The sequence below is a fragment of the Macrobrachium nipponense genome, chromosome 17 (genome assembly GCF_015104395.2).
Source record: "Macrobrachium nipponense isolate FS-2020 chromosome 17, ASM1510439v2, whole genome shotgun sequence".
NCBI lineage: Eukaryota > Metazoa > Arthropoda > Malacostraca > Decapoda > Palaemonidae > Macrobrachium > Macrobrachium nipponense.
The window spans coordinates 27018194-27038193 of record NC_087210.1 but is presented as its reverse complement, the minus strand read 5'-3'; the positions used below and the strand labels follow the sequence as shown (position 1 = coordinate 27038193).

The 20000-nt window shown below is 43.7% G+C and overlaps 1 protein-coding gene and 1 long non-coding RNA gene across 7 annotated transcripts in view; both read right to left on the bottom strand.

Moving 5' to 3' along the window:
* Positions 1-12038, bottom strand: part of LOC135196148 (uncharacterized) — a 98781-nt gene extending 86743 nt beyond the window's left edge. Inside the window, exon 1 of the long non-coding RNA XR_010310335.1 lies at positions 10850-12038. This is a non-coding gene — a long non-coding RNA (uncharacterized LOC135196148). The remainder of the gene's footprint in view (positions 1-10849) is intronic.
* Positions 12039-12263: 225 nt separating this feature from the next.
* The window catches only part of LOC135196145 (centromere protein V-like), a 71422-nt gene continuing 63685 nt past the window's right edge, over positions 12264-20000 (bottom strand). For all 6 annotated transcript variants that reach the window (XM_064222700.1, XM_064222697.1, XM_064222696.1 and 3 more), the window contains exons 2-4: positions 18529-18638; positions 14207-14391; positions 12264-13253 (exon numbers count right to left, since the gene is read on the bottom strand). In XM_064222700.1, the coding sequence (XP_064078770.1) occupies positions 13120-13253; positions 14207-14391; positions 18529-18626 (417 nt within the window). In that variant the 5' untranslated portion in view covers positions 18627-18638 and the 3' untranslated portion in view covers positions 12264-13119. The remainder of the gene's footprint in view (positions 13254-14206; positions 14392-18528; positions 18639-20000) is intronic.

The window sequence follows — 20000 nt, the reverse complement described above, 5'->3', positions numbered from 1 at the left end:
TATACATATATCGAATAAAATAATGTGTCGAATTGTAAAAATCATAACTATACAAACTTAAAAGGAGTCTTAAGCGAAATTGTATTTTTCCTAACTATACAAACCTAAGGTCCTTTAACAATAGGAAGATACTTAGCGGCAGCTGAACCAGTCGAAAGATTCGAACAAGGGGGTTCGGTAGTTAACTACTTGTCCGGCAGTTGGCAGTCAGCTCGACTGCGAGGAGAGGAGTCCCTTTGCTTTAGGCCCAGGAAATGCAGAGTGAGGGGTGGCATGAGGTGGGACTATATGTAAAGGACCTCAGGTTTGTATAGTTAGGAAAAAATACAATTTCCGACAAATTGTTATTTGTTCCGATACGTATACAAACCCTCGGTCCTTGAACAATAGGAAGACTCACTTCTTGGTGGGTGGAATCTGAGTCTTATGAACAGACTGGTGTTCGTCCTACCTTGGTTCCCTCCCTGGTCATAAGAGCACAGGGAGGGATCCTAGCCTCTGCCCAGCTGATCGGGGTGTGCACCGCAGGATCAGTGGTCAGACTTCTGGACCAAATTTATAAGAGGGAGGCAAGCGTACCTCTTATAAATAGCAAGAGGCAAGAACTAGTTCCTACTTCAAGAGTCAAAATGAAGTCATGGATTTGTCTCTTGTTGGCTTCCACTCACCCCCCATGTTGGGGAGTGGCGAATAAACACTCCTATCCCTACTGAAAGGGTTAGGATGGAGCTCAGTTGTGTTGCTTACCTGCATCGGCCTCCTGTTCAGCGTGGTGACGACCGTGGCCCTCTGCCCACAGGTAGAGGAGAAGAACGAAAGAGGAAGAGAAGCCATCACACTCTCATTCACTCGTCCATTCATGCAGTCACACAAGGATGCGATGCTGTTCTGTCCACTCGGGTGCTGGGTAGACTACATAACTTGTTGAGCAGCCACCACATGTCCCAAGGAAAAAGTGTCCAAGGACCTGTGGGTAATATCCCAAAGGTAGAATGAAGTGAAGGTGGTCTGGTTGGCCCAAACCCCTGCCTTCAGAACCTGCACCAGGGAGAAGTTCTTGCGGAAAGCAAGGGTTGGACCAATACCCCTGACTTCGTGGGCTCTCGGACGAAGGGTACGGGTGTCGTCACTACCATCCGTGTTGTACGCCCTCCTGATCACCTCGCGCAGCCAGAAAGAAAGTGTGTTCTAGGAAAATTCTTTCTTGGTAACCCCAGTGCTAACGAAGAGGCGTCGACACTCAGGCCTAGGGTGCAGAGTTCTCTTCAGATAGCGTCGTAGCGCCCTCACAGGACAAAGCAGCATCTCATCCACATCATTAACGGTGAAATCCTTCAGGGAGGGGATCGTGAAACTCGAACCGGTCGTCAGGGACAGAAGGATTCAGAGTCTTCTCTACGAAGTTCGGGACGAAATTGAGCGTCACGGATCCCCATCCCCTGGAATGCTTGACGTCGAAGGAAAGACCACGAAGTTCCCCTACTCCTTCGCCGATGCCAGGGCCAGCAGGAAGAGGGTCTTGAGGGTCAGATCCCTGTCTGACAACTCTCGGAGTGGCTCAAAGGGTCTGCAAATCAAACTCCTAAGGACGAGAGTCACATCCCACCCTGGGGGCCTGAGTTCCCTGGGTGGGCAAGACCTCTCGAAGCTCTTCATCAGGAGGGAGATCTCGAAAGAAGAGGAGATATCCACACCTCGCAGTTTAAGGAAGACAAGGAAATCCACTACCTGCTGAAGACCACTTCCCCTGGTAGACAGCTGCAGAGGACTGTCTGAGGTATCCAGCCATCTCCGTTGCTGCACTGCGAGAAAAGCCTCTCGCTCGCAAGAGATGGTGGATAACAGCCAGCCGTGAAGACACAGGGACTCGACGGACCGGTGGTACCGTTCTACATGTGGCTGGCACAGGAGGTTGTGCCAGGGGGGAATCTCTCTCGGTGCTTCGGCAAGCAGAGCCAGCAGGTCCGGGTACCAAACGGCTTGAGGCCGTTTGGGTGCCACCAGGATCATCCGAATCAGACAGAACGGGGGAAAGGCGTAAACGAAGAGGTTGTCCCATGGATGTTGACGAGCGTCCTCTGCAGCTGCCCATGGGTCCAGCACAACCGAGTAGAAAACCTGGAGTTTTCTGTTGTGCTGGGTGGCGAACAGATCCACGACTGGACGCCCCCACAATTGAAGAGCCTTTCCGCCACGTCTGGATAAAGGGACCATTCGGTTCCTATCACCTGATTACGACGGCTGAGCTTGTCTGCTACCACATTCCTCTTGCCTGGAATGTAGCAGGCCGACAGCTCTACTGAGTGTGCCACTGCCCACTCGTGTACCTGTAACGTCAACTGGTGCAGCGGGAGGGCACTAGGCCCCCCTCCTTGTTGACGTACGCCACTACCGTGGTGTTGTCGCTCATCAACACCAGCGAGTGTCCCACCAGACAGTCCCGGAACTCTTGGAGAGCGAGGAGCGCTGCCTTGAGCACCAGTACGTTGATATGAAGGTGCTTGTCACGATGGTCCCACACGCCTGCAGTCAGCAACACCTCCAGGTGTGCGCCCCATCCGTCGGTCAATGCGTCTGAGAACAGCAACATCTCGGGGGGAATGCGAAGAGGCACCCCTCTTACGAGGTTCCCGTCGTCCAGCCACCAGGCTAGGTCCTGCCTCACCTCCTCCATGAGGGACACGGGGAAGAAGGGAGGGTCTCTTGCCTGTGACCAACACTCCTTTAGTCTCCACTGAAGAGACCGCAGGTGAAGACGCCCGTGAGGGACTAGCTTCTCGAGAGACGACAGGTGACCGATCACGACCTGCCACTGCTGAGCTGGTTGCTCCTGTAGAGACAGGAACTGTCTTGCTGCCTCCCTGAACCTGCTGATCCGCGAATCTGCAGGGAAGACTCTTCCTGCTACCGTGTCGATCAGCATACCCAGGTACTTCAACCTCTGCTTGGTCTTGAGGTCTGACTTCTCGTAATTCACTACAATCCCCAGATCACGGCAGAATTCGAGGAGTCGATCTCTGTCCTGCAGCAACTGCGAGCGGGAGCTTGCCAGGACTAAACAATCGTCGAGATACCTCAGAAGACGTATCCCTACCAAGTGGGCCCAAGCCGACACCAGTGTGAACACTCGCATGAACACCTGTGGGGCGGTTGAGAGACCAAAACAAAGTACCCTGAATTGGTAAACCGTCCCGTCGAGGATGAAGCGGAGGTACTTCCTGGAGGATTGATGGATTGGTATATGGAAATACGCATCTTTCAGATCCTCCAAAAGCATGAAGTCATTCTCCCTGATGAAATCGAGCACTAAACGTGCTGTTTCCATCGTAAACTGAGTCTGGCGAATGAATCGGTTCAAGGGGGAGAGATCTATCACCGGGTGCCGAAAAGTCGACTGTAGAAGCCCGGCGACTGATCCCATACGATCTGCACAGCACGTTTGCTCAGCATGGCTTCTACTTCCTGCCGAAGCATCACATCCTTGGTCGAGCCAGGAACGTAGGTTTGCAGATGGACCAGGTTGGAGGTAAGGGGTGGCCGAGACTTGAAGGGTAGTAAATATCCCTCCCGAAGGACGTTCACTATCCAGGTCTCCGCTCTGTAGCACTGCCATGTTGCCCAATGGCTCGCCAGGCAACCCCCCACTTCCGGCAGCAGGTGAGGGGGAACGCCATCCCTAGCGTTTCCCTCCTCTCTTCGACTTCTTCTTCCCGGATCCTCCTCGAGAGAAGGACTGGGAGGAGGGCTGGTTGCGGTCACTCCTTACAGCAGAAGTCGAAGGCAGAGTCTTTCCTCTCGGCTTCGACGAGGCGATCGTCTTGGCCGCAGAGGAAGGGCTAGCTAAACTCTTGGGCTTAGCCGCAGTCGTCCGAGGTTGCCCAGCCACCTTGGAGACTGCCTGGTGAACGAGACAGTCATTGTCGTCAGTGCGCCGCTGTTCCACCGCAGCGTCCACCATCTCTCTGGGGAAGAGAGAGGAGGAACTTCGCACTGGTCCATTGCGAAGACCTAGGGCCACCTCATGCCCAGCCGCCCTGTTGGCCAGGTTGGCCCACAGGATAGCTGTCTGGTGGGCCAGGTAGGAGATGGCCCTACCTCCAGACTGGCACAGTCTCACAAAAGCCAGATCCCCTTCAGGAGTGATGTTCCCCAAGGAGGCCGCGGCTTTCGACACTGTGAGGGACCACAAGGTCCATCCAGATGACTGCTTGGAATGCTGCCATTGCAGTAGATTCCAAGGCAAGTGCCTCTTGCTGCGACAACCAGAGGTTCTCCGACAGGAGCTGCTGCAGAGACACCACTGGAGTTAGCCTAGCTAGCTCCGAGTTAACCTGTTTGGGTGGCAGAGGGTCCTCTGAAGGCACGTAGAAGCGCCTCTGTCGTGGTAGAGGTGGGGGAAGGAGCTTGGAAGACCTACAGGACCAAAGCAAACCCTCCTGTCCGGAGAAGAGCATCCACTTGGCTCAGTACACTGTCAGCCAAGGCCGATTCACTGCAGACCCACCGTCATCCTGGGTTCCTTTTTGGGTTCCCAGAACGACTCCAAACCCGATGTGGGCTCGGAAGGTGGGAGCGGCGATCCTTCCCCGAGGTCGTTGTGCTGACAAATCAGCGCAATAACCTCTGAGAACAACCTCTGTATCTCCGGAGTGACTGCATCCTGCGGAGACGGACTGTCAAGCCCATGCAGAGAGAATGCCTCCCGAGACCCTCCTCCTTCCACAGGAGGAACCACAACAGACCCCTCCTGGTCTCCTCCTGCCACTTACGCATACGATCTGGTCGGTCCTAGGACCGTGCCAGGTTCGTAGAGCGTCGTGGCGGGATCGTGAGGAGTGCGCCCCTCGCAATCACTCCTGATCGCCTCGCTCTTTCCAGTGAAACCCGAGGAAGTTGAAGGGATAGGAGAGGAAGACCTGATGCTCCCCCCGTGCCCACTGGCAGAACCGGTGTGCTGAGGGGGCTGCAGGCGATCACCAACCCACGGTGGCGATCAACCTTCAGGCCTGTTCGAGCGGCTGGACCGAGAACAGCGGCGACGGTCCTGAGTGTCAGAAGAGCTGCTGCTGGTCCCCCTCTCCGCCCGGCCCTGGTAGGAGTGGCGGTCAGGGGACCTGCAGAGTCCGCTGTCGCGGTGGGAGCGAGGCCTGTCCTCAAGGCGCGTCACGCCGCTTGGACCAGCCGAGGCTGGTTCAGGTGACTGAGGGGACCGCTTCCTCGCCTCAGCCCGCGACCGGTCCGGGACCGTCACGTCAACCCTGGGTACCAACGGATCGCCACGAGAGCGACCTCTGGTCTGGTAGGAGTCGCCTGAGCGACCCCCGCCAGTCTTCCGCTCCGTGCCTGGATCCTGGCGCCGAGCGGACTCGATTGCCTGGGTCTTGGCTGTGACCGTACACTCGGTAACTCTCGCAAACGAGAGGCCGAGATGGTACTTGGCGCCGAGACAGAACCTCTGGCGCCAGGCAAGGAGGTACCGGTGTTAGCCGGCGCTCCTCCGGTCCCCGTCTTCTTCCTTGCAGAAGGAGAGACGGGCCCTGTTCCTGAAGGAACAGGAGGACTGGCGTAGGTTCCCGTGGGACGGACCCTTAGAAGTCTCAGGACAAGCTTTCTTGGGGGGGAGGAGGCAACCTTCTTCTTCTTCGGCTGTGGGGCCTTAGAAGTTGAAGGGGAAGCAGCGGCAGACGACGACGACAACATTTTCCTCTTCTTCTTCTTCGTCACCTTCCTCAGGACCACAGTTAGGTCTTCCATCCAGGACGGAGCCAGGGCAGTTGCCGAAGCAACAGGGCCCGACTGCACCTGTCCGGAAGGACCTGGGGTGGGGGCAGCAACACCACGGGCAGGAGCGACGGCGGCAGGAACTGGTACCGGCACTGGAGCGGCAGCATACTCAGGAACAGGATGCGGGGCAGGAACCAGCGGCATCCTCTGTACAGGAGGCAGGTCCAGGGGAGAGCTCTTGGGACACCGGAAGTCCGGGGCTGCAGCAAGAGCGGCAAAACCAGGTGGCGGCGTCAAAGCGGGCATCATAACCTCTGGCAGCGGCGCCTGCCCAGCAGCTATTGGGGTCACTGTGGCTACGTGCTGGGTGTACACCAGGTGCGGCGGAGCAGTGTGGACACCGTCATGGTAGTCATGGTGGTCGGGCCGTGCGTTACCGGCATGGCCCCTCTCGCCAGGTGACTACTCAGTAGCCCCTGAACCGTCGGTACCCATCGAAGCCCCAGCGAGTACCAGGCCCATCCGAGATCGTCCCCCATGGCAAGCAGATCTGAGGAAGGAAAAGTCGGGTGAGTTAGTGGGGGGGTCTCCCCTCGCCTGGGGGGGGACAGTTCTCACCCCGAGCGAACGGAGGACCCCGAGTACAACTGGATGTCAGGGTATCTCACCACCCCCTCCATGCTCTACTGATCGAGATAGAAGGAGCGAGAAACCTCCCCCGAAGGAAAAGGAGCCATACAAGGGAGCTGAGATGGAGGGAGAAAAGAAGACGTGTCCGTAACTAAGGGCATAGCCGGAGAACCTTCTGACGACTCCTTGGCCGGCTTACGCGGCTTCTTCCTCCCCCCATAGCGCTCCTACTGCTCCTCCGACCAAAAAACACATACATCACATGTCTCAATGCGAGAGCATTCCTGCCCTTTACACCGAGTACAAAACTCATGAGGGTCAACCTCAACAGATGATCGAAAGGCCCCACACTTACGGCCCTCCACACCAGGGCACAATCTGCGGCTGATGGGGGGGCAAGGGGGTCTCTCCAGCTCTTGGGATTCCATTTCGAATCTCAAAAACCACAAAATTCACTGTATTGTATACAAAAACTCACACGTACTTACGTATATCTTTGCACAAATACACACAGTAAAAGGGAAAGAAAAAAGCCTTCACGCAGTGAAGCAAACAAAGCATACAACAAGAAGCAGGCAGAGAGGCGAGCGACACGTCCATCCACCTACGCGGCCAAAAGCAAAGTGACTCCTCTCCTCACAGTCAAGCTGACCGCCAACTGCCAGACAAGTAGTTAACTACTGAACCCCCTTGTTCGAAGCTTACGACTGGTTCATTTGCCGCTAAGTACCTTCCTATTGTTAAAGGACCAAGGGTTTGTATACGTATCGGAACAAACAATGCTCGCCAAGTGTATTCACACACCGGATCGTTTGGACAAGAATAGTCTCACTTATGCACTGAAAAAAAGGGTGGAAACCTACGAAAATACTTGTTTGATGCGACCCTGAATGCAATTCCACATGCAAAAATTTGCACAATTGAGGAATTCGATGAAATCATTATCTGATAAGCTGGAAAATATATTTCCTTGATTCTTGAAATAGGCCTAACCATGTAGCCAATGTTAAACGCGCATATAACTTGGGTTTTTTTTTACACTAACTTGTGTCTTATTTATATTTCATTTAATCAGATGCTAAACTTCTCTGTGCTTTATCAAAAGAAATCCTAATAACTTCCGATATAACGCTATAAATCCGAAAGTTAATCTACAAATAATATTAGGCCAATGCTTATGCACTCGGTTCCTGCTGCCACTGCCACTCGATGGTGAAAGCCTGATATCACACATTGAGAGCCACAGATGGGGAATTTTTTTTTCCCATTTAATAAACAATTATTGAACTAACATTGGTCATTCACTGGGGAAATACTTTCTGTGCTTATACAGTTAATCACTGATACGTATTATCATAAAAAGAGGATGACAATAATTGGAATAAAATATACTAACTGGCAACCCCACCAGTTTCTAAAGAAGGGTAATTCTTCAGAAGCAATCTGCACTGGATATTAAAATAAATAATCACCTACATGGAAAGAGCATGTGAAAAGCAATATAAAAAGCATAGTCATTATATGAGAGATTGAACGGGGTGGAATTAAATGAGCTTGATAAGTTTTTACCTCGAATTTTTCCTAAGTCGGGAGAGGTGTTTCCTCTACGGTAATGTTTACTTTTAATGAGCCCTCTAACTTACTTTCTTACGGAAACAAAAGCAGTTCCAGTTACTCATAATTGGCTGAGAGGTGTGATATCGTTATGACGTCATGGGTTTCATAACCAATTACGAACAACTTTAGTCGAAAACTAAGTTTCACTAGCATTTCAGCGGAGTAATAAAGTTACCTGTCCAGTGTCCACTGGTATCCTTGTTTGACTGAATACTCGAAAAATGAAGCAAAAACCGGCATTTTGTCTTCCTGTAGCTATGGCAGAGGTAGTGGCTGGCCCTTCTGGCATTAATTTTGACAGAGACCTTCGATTTCCTACCGATTGTTTGCAGTGCAATGTGGGTTACGGTGAATTTTATCATTGTTTGTCTAGTGGTGGTGGTAAAGAAGTTGTGATTGAATATGCTCAGAGACATAATTTAATTCTACAGCTAAAAAAACTGCGAGTGTTGTGGAGCTATTTGTCGGATCGTCTACAACAGGAACGCCTTCAGGTGTGATCGCTCTGTAGTGACGAAAGGACGTCGGTGTAAGCGATGCGACACCCAAATCTATCTGCCACGGTAAGTAGCCTACTGTAAACCCTGTGGGTAGTGCGCGCAGCGCAATATTACCTCTTGCCGTACATGCCGTGCTTGCCAAGAATCTTTAAATATGCGGATCAGGCGCGAAGCGCCGTTCCGCTACGACCTTACTGACAGCACACATCGCTCCTTACTTTGTTTGTTGTTGTTTTGGTATCGCCGCCATATTGGCTTTGGTGTTCTTCCACCGATTTCGGTCGGCGGTCGAGTGGGCCCACGAATCAGTAGGTGCTCCCAATTATTATTATTGCTGCAAAGCACTCCTTTCTGGTTGTTTTGCGTAAGAAAATATGTTAGAGGGCTCATTAAAAGTAAACATTACCGTAGAGGAAACACCTCTCCCGACTTAAGAAAAATTCAAGGTAAAAACTTACCAAGCTCATTTAATTCCACCCCGTTCAATCTCTCATATAATGACTATGCTTTTTATATTGCTTTTCACATGCTCTTTCCATGTAGGTGATTATTTATTTTAATATCCAGTGCGGGCTGCTTCTGAAGAATTACCTAAAGAAGTACGATCAATTCTGAGATTTGTCGCTTCACTTCTGGAACTTACTGTACTATGTATAACAAGTTTTTAAGAATCTAGTATATGTAAAGAGTATATATGAATCAAACATAAGTTATGTTGCAACTCCATTTAAATGTATATGTACCTCCTTGGCTAGGTTAGGTTAGAATCTACTCCCTCCACCCCAGCCAGGTATGGACTTGATGCCTAACTTAGGTTAGACTAAATAATTCCTTGTTTGTCACACATTTTGTGTTTTTCCACAATGTAGTCCCCATAACATCACCAACATTTGAAGCAGACAGAAAAAGAGAGGAAATAGTAATTAATTTCAACTCTGGAATGCAATTTTGGCCTTAAGTAAAGCATAAGTTTTCTGTAAAGCACATACCTAATGCCATATGAAACTTTCATTCACAGCCCATGAAACTCAGTCGTGGCCCATATAACTTTTAGCCATGGCCCAGTGGTGGCATGCATTACTGGCACCTAAGTTTAACGTAAAATAAAATAAAAACTATTGAAGGTAGAGGGCTGCAATTTGGTATATTTGACGATTGGAGGGTAGATGATCAACATACCAATTTGCAGCCGTCAAGCCTCAAGTAGTTTGAGATCTAAGGACAGAAAAAGTGCTGACAAAGTCATCTCAAAAGTTTTTCTTAAACAGAAAACTAAAAAGTACCACTTGGGTTACGTTAACCTATTATTTCATGGTGCCCTTGGCTAGTTTACATTTGGGACTCCAGAGAGGGTAAAGCCTCCCCATGCTAGGTAAGGATCAAGCACCCGAGGTTTGGTTAGGTTTAGGTTAGGTTGGGGGTCCATGGGGTAAACCTCCTCCCCTACCAGGTATGGCCTGGTGCCACGGGTTAAGCTGGATTCATGGTTCAATGCATTTCCTTCTTTCACTTGTTTTGTTTTCCCCAACCACATAAACCACTTTTTCCCTCTATGTTCCTGATAAGTGAAGATATGCAAGATGTCCCTATCTAAAAATACATCAGCTGCTAACAAGATAGGCTACATGTAGCCTAACGAATTTTTACTGTACATGATCATTTACCGAAATGGGTGATTTCTGGAAACGAGCCATATCCAGTTACGGATACCTTTTGTAAAATTCTCATACACTGCCCATCCTACTGGATAAAAATATGAGGTCATTTCGAAACCTGGTAAATGTAGTAATTAGTACATCAGACAGTAAAAAAATTCATTTAGGCTAGGTATTAATATAATTTTCTGGCTAAACAATGTAGATAACTTGTGTACAGGTAAGATAATAAGGGAAATCTACGGAGATAGTAACGAGAAATTTGCAGTTTCCCGTTGTTAAGTTCATCCTTAGGAGCTGGTACTAAACATAGGGAAAGCTCCAGTGAGTAGCACTACCAGTTCCTTGGGGATGCAAGTGAAAATATACACAGAAGACGAAATTCTTTCATTAGATGCACCATTTTCTTTACTGTTTTGCCGAAAAATAAGTAATCACTTATATCTTCGTGCTCACATCTGCACCTTACATTCACCACTAAGGGTAGGTAACTAATAAATTTACGATTTGAATGGTAACAACCATAAGTTAGGTACTACCTGCATTATTTGTCCAACGGTTTTTTCATTTACAGGAAGAAAACATATCGAAATCAAGTTACCAATTATTAGACTTAAAATTGGTTTAACTGAAAAGCAATATGTTACCGCGATGCTACGGCCTAGCCTAGAGTAAGCTAGCCCATGCGAAGGCTTTCAAGGAGTCAAGGTTCTGTCAACTTACCTTGAACATCGTTCGGAATCACTGTACTATGTTCCTAGGCCCTTACGCTGAGATTTTCTCCACATAATTTCGTCAAAAAATATCCAGAAATTCCATAAAAAAAACGCACTACATTTCGTACTGGACTGAATACCAGCGCGGGGAAGGGCGTTACCACGAGCGAACACAAGTACAAGATATGTCTGGCTAGTTTTATAGTTTAGTGTGAAACTTTTTCTTTACTCGTGACGTGAGTCACGTGACTCCAATAGAAGGTCCAGGATGTATTCGCTACACCTAGTATTTCTTTGAAATTTACACGATTAGACTACATAACAATTAGAATTCAGTAATAACTACAATCTAAGTAGAAGTTAGTCTAACGAAAAGCGTTACATACCTACTTTCAGAGATATTTGACTTAATATTCTTTCGGTTTTGACAAACCATAATAACATGAGTACGATTACTGACTTCTTTTGCATGTTATCACCAAAGTATACAAAGTAAGTAAACAGTAGTAGCTGCAGAATTTTCGTTTATTTAGTAACCAATTTGTTCCGTGTGACAGAATAAGCATCACTTTTGCCATCATAGAAGAGGCACCCATCATATGTAGCAGAACAAAATTCGTCTGTGAGGCAACTTCGCTTTCCCTGCAGACTTAAGGTCACCATACACTGAACGATTGTCTGTATGGTTCGCAAAAACATGGGCATGCGCTTGTCTGAACGCAAAAGTGGGCGGGGTTTCGTGGTCTGAACGATCTCAGCAAGAAAGTGTCACGACCAGGTTGCTGGCTTTGAGACGTAAGTCTGTTATACACAGGTCGTTCAATGTATGGGTTCGTCTGGCGATATAACGGTATCAAGCACGCCTCTTCTAGAATGATGCCATGTCTTCCCAAGACAAAATCTTTGTTCAGACTGAAGTCGGTGGTGCGGAGATCGTCCGTACTGTGTGTGTGTGTGTAAGTCGATAACGACAATCGTTCATGGGCCCCTTCATGGGACTACTAGAGTTCACTGGCACTGGAGCTGGAGGTACCATTCCTTCCAGGTTTGAACTTTTTTGTTCATGGATTCATGTCTTTAGTGCTGAGATATTAGCAAATAATTAGACTAAAACGTCCGTTTAGATTCCGTAATATGGGTGGTCAAAATGCTTGCAGCATGCCGAAATTCTGTCAATACGCAAAGGCTGCATGAATTTAAACTAATATATATATATATATATATATATATATATATATATATATATATTATATATATATATATATTATATAATATATATATATATATATATGTGTGTGTGTGTGTGTGTGTGTGTGTGTTGTGTGTGTGTGTGTGTGTGTGTGTTATTAAGAACCGATTATTGGAATATAAATTTCTCAGTCTCTCATCAGGTTATTTTTAGTAAGGAATGAGAAGCAAAATTTACAATAAAATATTTATTACAATCTTGATATGGCAATATTTAAGTAAATAAATAAATCGTTAATTTTTCATTCTTGCAATATTAAACTAAAATGATGGTGTTTTAACAATAGTAATAATGATTTTGATGATTCTTAATGAACTTCAATGATAATTTTACGTTTATGTATTGAAAAAGCCAGTCGAAGTTTGTGCTTCATAAAGCAAGTGATATTCCAATGTTTTTGAAAGCTTGCCCTGACGGTTACATTTCTCTTCATGCCAAAACTTAAAATTTACTCTAAGAAGAGCAAAGACAGGAGCTTTCTTATAGGAGAAAATACAAGAAAGTGTAGAGGAAAAATATTTGGCAAATAAGACCACCGAACGATGATGATATGGAAAAAGCTTAGAAGAAATCTCATAAGCAAGTCGAGTGATGGAAAGGAAATCTTTAATTAAAAGTCATATTTATGTGTATTCTTCACTTTTGAAGTCTTCAAGACATGAGAGAGAGAGAGAGAGAGAGAGAGAGAGAGAGAGAGAGGATGACTTTACGTGCAGTTTTTATTACTGGCTCCAGTTCCCTTTAAGAATGAGTAAATCCTAGGCATTTCACGGTAAATTTGCTGATCGTTTGTGTGACCCAAATAAAAATGCACATGGTTGAAACCAAAAAGAACGTTGGGGCATTAAAAGAAAAAAATCTCTTGGTACTGCTAGAAGACACAGGAAAGAGAACGCCATTTGAAAATGAACTGTGGCCTCTTTCTTTCATCACTGACGGCGAAGAGAGATGAAAAGATGCTGGTAATTCTTGGTGTTGGGACACCTCGTGAGGTGCCAGTGTTCGTGATTTTTAATTTTTTTTTTCTTTTATTTCTTGGTTTCTTTAGAATAATCTGCGATGTGCTTATTCTTCGTCATAAACTGCTCCCAGTTCTTTCCGTCGAATTTTTCTGTCTTGACCTTCCTCCCCGCTCCGTTGTCCAAGCAGTGGACAGCTATACCTGGTTGGGCATAAAAGAGGAATTAATGTTAGTAATCACTTAAGGGATGGAAGGTGCTGAACAGTAGCAATCGTGATGGCACGTTGTTGAACCAACAAAGGCTATAACATCACGTACTACTTAGTGACTGGGGTAACAGACCTCCTTTATCTAGGCCTAGGGCACTAAGTCAGTCCATAAAACAGCTGCATTACATAACGTCAAGTTCTTGTGTAAAAAAAAAGTCAGACAGAAAGAAAGGCAATCGATAGGAACTTGGCAGTGGAAACGTTACGCAAGGAGATCTTCACTCGGGAAATTGTGGGACTATGAAAATACTTCCTTTGTGGCTAAGTAGCCCCGCTCTTCACCTTCTATCTCGAAAACCATTAAGGTAAGGATACACAAGCGAACCTCGATCGAAGGAAGAGTCTTACATACATAGAGTACTCTATATAAAATGTGCAGGTTTTAGTGGAATTAGAATAAGGCAGACTAACCTTGGTAGTTTTTCAATTTTAGCTGTTTTTTTTTTTTTAACGGCAGTTGTGCGCAAGCAAGCGTACACACACACATGAGTATATTAGACAAAAAGTGAACAATTACCAACGTAAATTACTATGCTTCCGTAAAATGTCCGAATATGTTCGTGAAAAGTCACCATTGCAATAACTCATAAGGCATACGCAATTAAAGGCGGAAATCGACCAAAAACTGAGATAAAAACAAATGCTATATAAATGCCAGCAACAAAACAATATCTCGTCCTTTGTCTTCCTCACCAAGTCTGTCAGTCGAATATTCAGTCTTTAATAAGTTTGACAGGAGAGAGAGGGAGGGAGAATAGTTATCTATACTACTTTGGTTGCGTATTTTCGCTAACAAGATACCATTTCACGCCAGAAAGAAAGGTCTGAACACAAAGCGAAGAATCCTTTGTGCAGGAGAAAGAAGAAGTACTAGAGGAGCCTCACCGTATCCATCGGGGTTGGAGCGAGGAATGTAGAAGGACTGCACCCCACAGGTGGTGCAAAAGATGTGCTTCGCCTGGTGCGTGTTGAAGGTGTAGGTCTTCAGGCTGTCGTGACCTTGGAGCAATTTGAACTCATTCAGGGGAACTATGAAGTGCTTGTTCTGTTTCTTGACACAGATGCTGCAGCTGCGAGACACGAATAGAATTCATTTTATGTGATATTCAACACATCTGCAGAGCACGATGAGACTAAATATACAAAGCAGTATCAGATATAGATCAAACTGGTGAAAGTACATATTAGGATGCAAATACACATGTAAAAAGGAATTTTACACACACACACACAGATGATATATATATATATATATATATATATATATATATATATAGTTAATTATCGAGCAATTCCCCTTTAGGAGAAGTTATCTTAAACACACACCACCACCACACACACACACAACCAACACACAAAAAATATTATAATTATATATATATATATAATATATATATATATATATATATATTATATAATATTATATGTTTAATTATCGTAGCAAGTCCCTTTAGGATGAACTATCTTAACACACACACACACACACACACACACACACACACACACACACACCACACACACACACACACACACCACACACACACACAATATCTATATAATATATATATATATATATATATATATATATATATATATGAATAATTATCACATCGAACCGTGATTCATTTATATATCATTCGAGCTACAAATGTCCTTTAATTTCTAAATTCACTCTACCTCGGAATTGATATATTTTCATATATGTACCGAAGAGGAACTTTTTAGCTGATAAATAATTTCCTTCCCACATATTAAAGGACATTTGTAGCTCGAATGATATATATATATATATATATATATATATATATATATATTATATATGTGTGTGTGTGTGTGTGTGTGTGTGTGTGTGTGTGTGTATGTGTGTGTGTGTGAAATGCTACATTTCACCTCACAATTTATATGCAGGATCCTACCTTGGTGCTTATTTGGTCTTTTAGTAGTCACCATGAAGTACAGGAATGCCGGAAGGCTTCCCAAGATAAAACATAAAATGTAGAATCCATTGCCAAAGGATGACGCCAACGCGACCCTTTTGGTTTATAACGAATTCCCAAGTTTCTCAATGTGAATTGTAAATCTTTGAGCACAAGCATTTTCATGTACAGTGGTGCTCAAATCTCATGCGACATGATTCTTTTTGTATCGTCCAGATTCTCAGACTCAACGTGATGTTGCCAAGTAGTGTTATACTTTTTTCCTAATGGCATACATGTCGAAAAGTTTGTGAATTCACAGCTAGCCCTATTTTCCTTATGGCTATATAAATATGATCAATTTTATGCATTGGTATAATTCGTAATCTGTGTGATTTGAACTGATTTTCTTTTTTTACGCTGCTAAGTTCAAAGTGCGGTGTGGTAAGGTTAGCGGTACCATCAACGAAACCACACTTAACATGCTCTTCGGACCGATCAACATAACTACGTCTGCTGCATTATGACAGTAGACCTAATAAGCTCAACAGTCATAACAACATTTTCAAGTAGGAATATGAATTAAAACAAGTTTTCTTTGAATGTTGAAGCTTTTGACTATGTTGAAGCTACCTTTATGTTGCAAAATGTTTTATAGGCCTAAAAAAATAACTAAGCCTTCTGCGATATAATCTGTTATTAATAAATTTATTTGTAGAGATTATCTGATTTTTGACGAATACAATAGGAATATGAATTACAACCAGTTTTCTTTGAATGCTGAAGTTTTAGGCTACGTTTAAGCTGCCTATATGTTGTAAAATGATTTATAGGCCTAAAAGAATAATCTAAGCCTTATGAGATGTAATGTTACTAATGTTTCTATTTGTAGTGATTACCTGTTCTTTGAGGAATAAATGATGATGATTTTGATTATATGGAGAAGATGACTATTAATCGAAATATCATAAGTATTAATATCAAGGTGTATGGAACACTTGTTTTTCAACTGGTTTAAAATATTTTCTTAAAAGTCCTCCTTACTTTTGGTATATTTTATTCTTTCATAAGGTAACTTGAAGAACAAGAATGGGTTGATAACCTCATTTGCTTTCTGGCCAGAAATTGTTAATAGAGAGATGTGACTGTTAATTGTAAACTAAAGAAATCTAACACCTAGGCATAGGAACAATATCTTGGCTTTGAAAAATGAATAATTGCATAGGCGAATATTTGCTAGTATGCCACAATTTTTTTTAATATTTAAGAATTATAACAATTAATTATGTATGAAAATCCAAATATTTCTCTAACACATGTAAAGTAAGTGTTTTCAAGATAATTTCATTGTCGTTACTGTGTAGACCTACTTATGTTACACCGGGTGGTTGTTGTTGCACCGACACTAATGATAGATACGTCACACATGCTCCCCTCACACGTTGATATCGGTGGGCGCATTCTACGTTTGTATATACATGTTTACATTTTTTCAGCATTGACGTGTAAAAGCAATCAAATAGGACTATTTCAAATGTTATGTTGGCTTTGGAAGTATTATTAATATTATGACAATTTTTTTTTTGTGCTTCTTTTATTTATTTGAACTGATGCTTGATGACGACTTCATTTTGGTCAAATGCTTCAGCGATGTGTGAACGAAAGTTTTGAAAATGTTTCGAAAGAGTTTTTTCTGAAATTTGATACACGTGACATTTTCTTACAGTTTTGAAATATATGACAGATTTCACTCTTATGAAACAATAGTTTATGCCCCTTATCCATATTGTATGCAATAATCGCGTTTCCGCATTGAAATAATAGATAAATATGGATCATGCTAGGTTGCCAGTTAGTGAATTTTGAACGAAATCCTATGGAGTCATGTCGCATGAGATTTGAGCATCACTGTACAATAGGAGATGATTACTGAAGCGAACGAGCCCTGTCAACTTCCTTGAGGCTCATAAATACCATCATTTTTAATATGCTAGGGACGACTGAAGGGAATGATCTTATTTGGAAGAATGACAAGCCGACTGCCCTCAGGAGCCTCAGAAAATGCGACTGGTAAAACATTCCCGATCTTTGTCTACCACAAAGCATCTTGCGATATCACAATGCCTGAATGCAGCGCCCGGCTCGGAATCACGTTTCGTAATGACGACATGAACGTTCTCTGTAGAAGCTTCCTAATTCGAGAAACAATACAAAAGATAATTACAAATTCTTGACATTATCTAGGACTGATATTTCTTTAGGGGTCATTATCTTTATGATATTGATAGTCTTTTGTTTATGATTTTACGGTCCATTCCCGCCGGGCTTGTACAACACGCGCCGTAAAGGTGGCTACATACCGGGTTAAAACCCTTTGGGGGTTACTATCTACGAAACATTCGAATAATAAATCAAAAGACTGATTAATTGTAGGCCACAATTGTCATAGGACATTAAAAAAAGCTCCCATTGCAAAATCTATTACGGTTTCTTAACGTATACGATTCATATCATAGAGCAATGTTATCGTATCTTCATTACGGTTTACAAATTCCTTCATTTCTTCTGACATGCAGGATTCTAATGCTTCAAAAAGTGTGCATTGAATGACACCGGAATTTGAAAGTGATGCTCGCTTCCGTTCTTCTCACGAAGTTCTCCCTACAAGGATAAATACAGCTTCCGAGAAATGCGACTAAAGGTTGAGAACAAGAATTACCAGTAAAAGTTGATATGCTTACTTAGCGCAATTGTAATGTTAAAACACACGCACGTGCACACACAGACACATATATATATATATGCATGTACGTATGTATGTATACATATGCATATATATATATAGTTAATATATATATATATATATATATATATAATATATTATATATATATAAGGTATAAGCCACGAAGGAAAGTGAATCACTGGAGTAGCTGCACGATCTTTCGACTCAACGTCCTTTACTTAGCAGTGTGTTCACTTTCCTTCGAGGCTTTACCTTTATTTATGCATTTATCACGTTCCAAACTTTCGTGATTCAGTTTTATATATATATATATACATATATATATATATATATATATATATATATATATATATATATATATATACAGGAAGCTCAAGTTACAGCATTGCAGTAAACTATTTATAAATGCTAAGTACTTTAGTCTAGACCACACTCCTTCAGTCAGAGTAAACGCACAACTTTCGTTCCAATATCTGTAGAACGGCATGCAATCTCGGAGAAAAATATCTTTAAGATTTAGATGAACGTGTTAGAACGAGCGACTTACTTGCAGTCTATGACGTTCAGAACTGGAGTAGAGTACACTTCGAAGCGAACGGCGCCGCAGTGACACCCACCGGTGTACTTGACCTTGTTGGTTTCCATTCTCCACGGACCCTGCGGGAGGAAGACGAAGGTGAAAATATTGGCAACTGTTTTGTACTTATACTTTTTAGAGAAAGATAAAAAACAGAAGCAGACGCTCTCACCTGAACAAATATTATGTCGAAAAACAACCATGAGAGAGAGAGAGAGAGAGAGAGAGAGAATAGATAAAATGAACGCGATAGGAAATCATTCGTCAGCATAAAACTATCAATTTATAAAAACAAGGAGTTTATTAAACAAGATACTTTTCAACGAAATTCTACAACAATTAGGCTAAATATGATAGCCATTGCATTCTCTAATGTTTAAAAATTATCATACAAAATGAAGAAAGAGGATTCTAGGTGTAACCTCCAGTAAACCTCGTCTAATTAATACTTTGTGTTAAAGAAACCACCTTCGAAGGATTCAAACACACAACGACCACACTAGGAAGCTAAACTCCTTATTGGATCCCCCGTAAGGGATATTGCCATCAGTGCACGTCGTGCGGCGCAATGTAGGCATTACTTAAGGTTCTTTGCAGCGTCCCTTCGGCCCCTAACTGCAACCCCTTTCGTTTCTTTTACTGTACCTCCTTTCATATTACTTCCTACCTCCCATCTTTCATATTATCTCCTCCCATCTTTCATATTATCTACCTCCCATCTTTCATATTATCTTCCTCCCATCTTTACACCTTTCAAACCTTTTACTGTCAATTTCCGTTTCGGCGCTGAATGACCTCATAGATCCCCGAACTTGGCCTTTCTTTGGCCTAACTTCTATATTCGATTCAAGATAGGCCGGATAAATCGGAACGAAAATGAAAATTCATACAAGAATCTCATCAGCTGTTTCCAAATAGGATGAAAAAGAGGTCACCAGTGACGGCGATGGAGGTACGAAGAATAACTATACTCTCTTTTTTTCCATCTGTCCACCCGCCTGTGGTGTTTGCGTATGGTAACACTGCGTCCCGGGCTTTAGATAGTTACATTCAGCTTACACTCAACAATAATAATAACTCTATTTCGAATATTAACGGTGTAATTTGCATACAGTAAATTATTAAAACACTTTTCAGTTGCAAATGTATATCCAGATATCCTTTTATTTACCTAAAACTTACACATAGCGTAACTATCTAAAGCCCGGGACGCAGTGTTACCACACGCAAACACCACAGGCGGGTGGACAGATGAAAAAAAACAGAGTATAGTTGTTCGCGGAACGGGTAATGGTATTACTGACAACACGGTTATTGGGGAAAGATAACAGGCTACTGGAGATCGTAAACAGAATACTGAGGCTGGTATTGCAGTCTAATCATTAATAAAGTAGCAGATCAGTTCACGAGGACGACCTAACTATGCAAGCTTGTTAAAATTT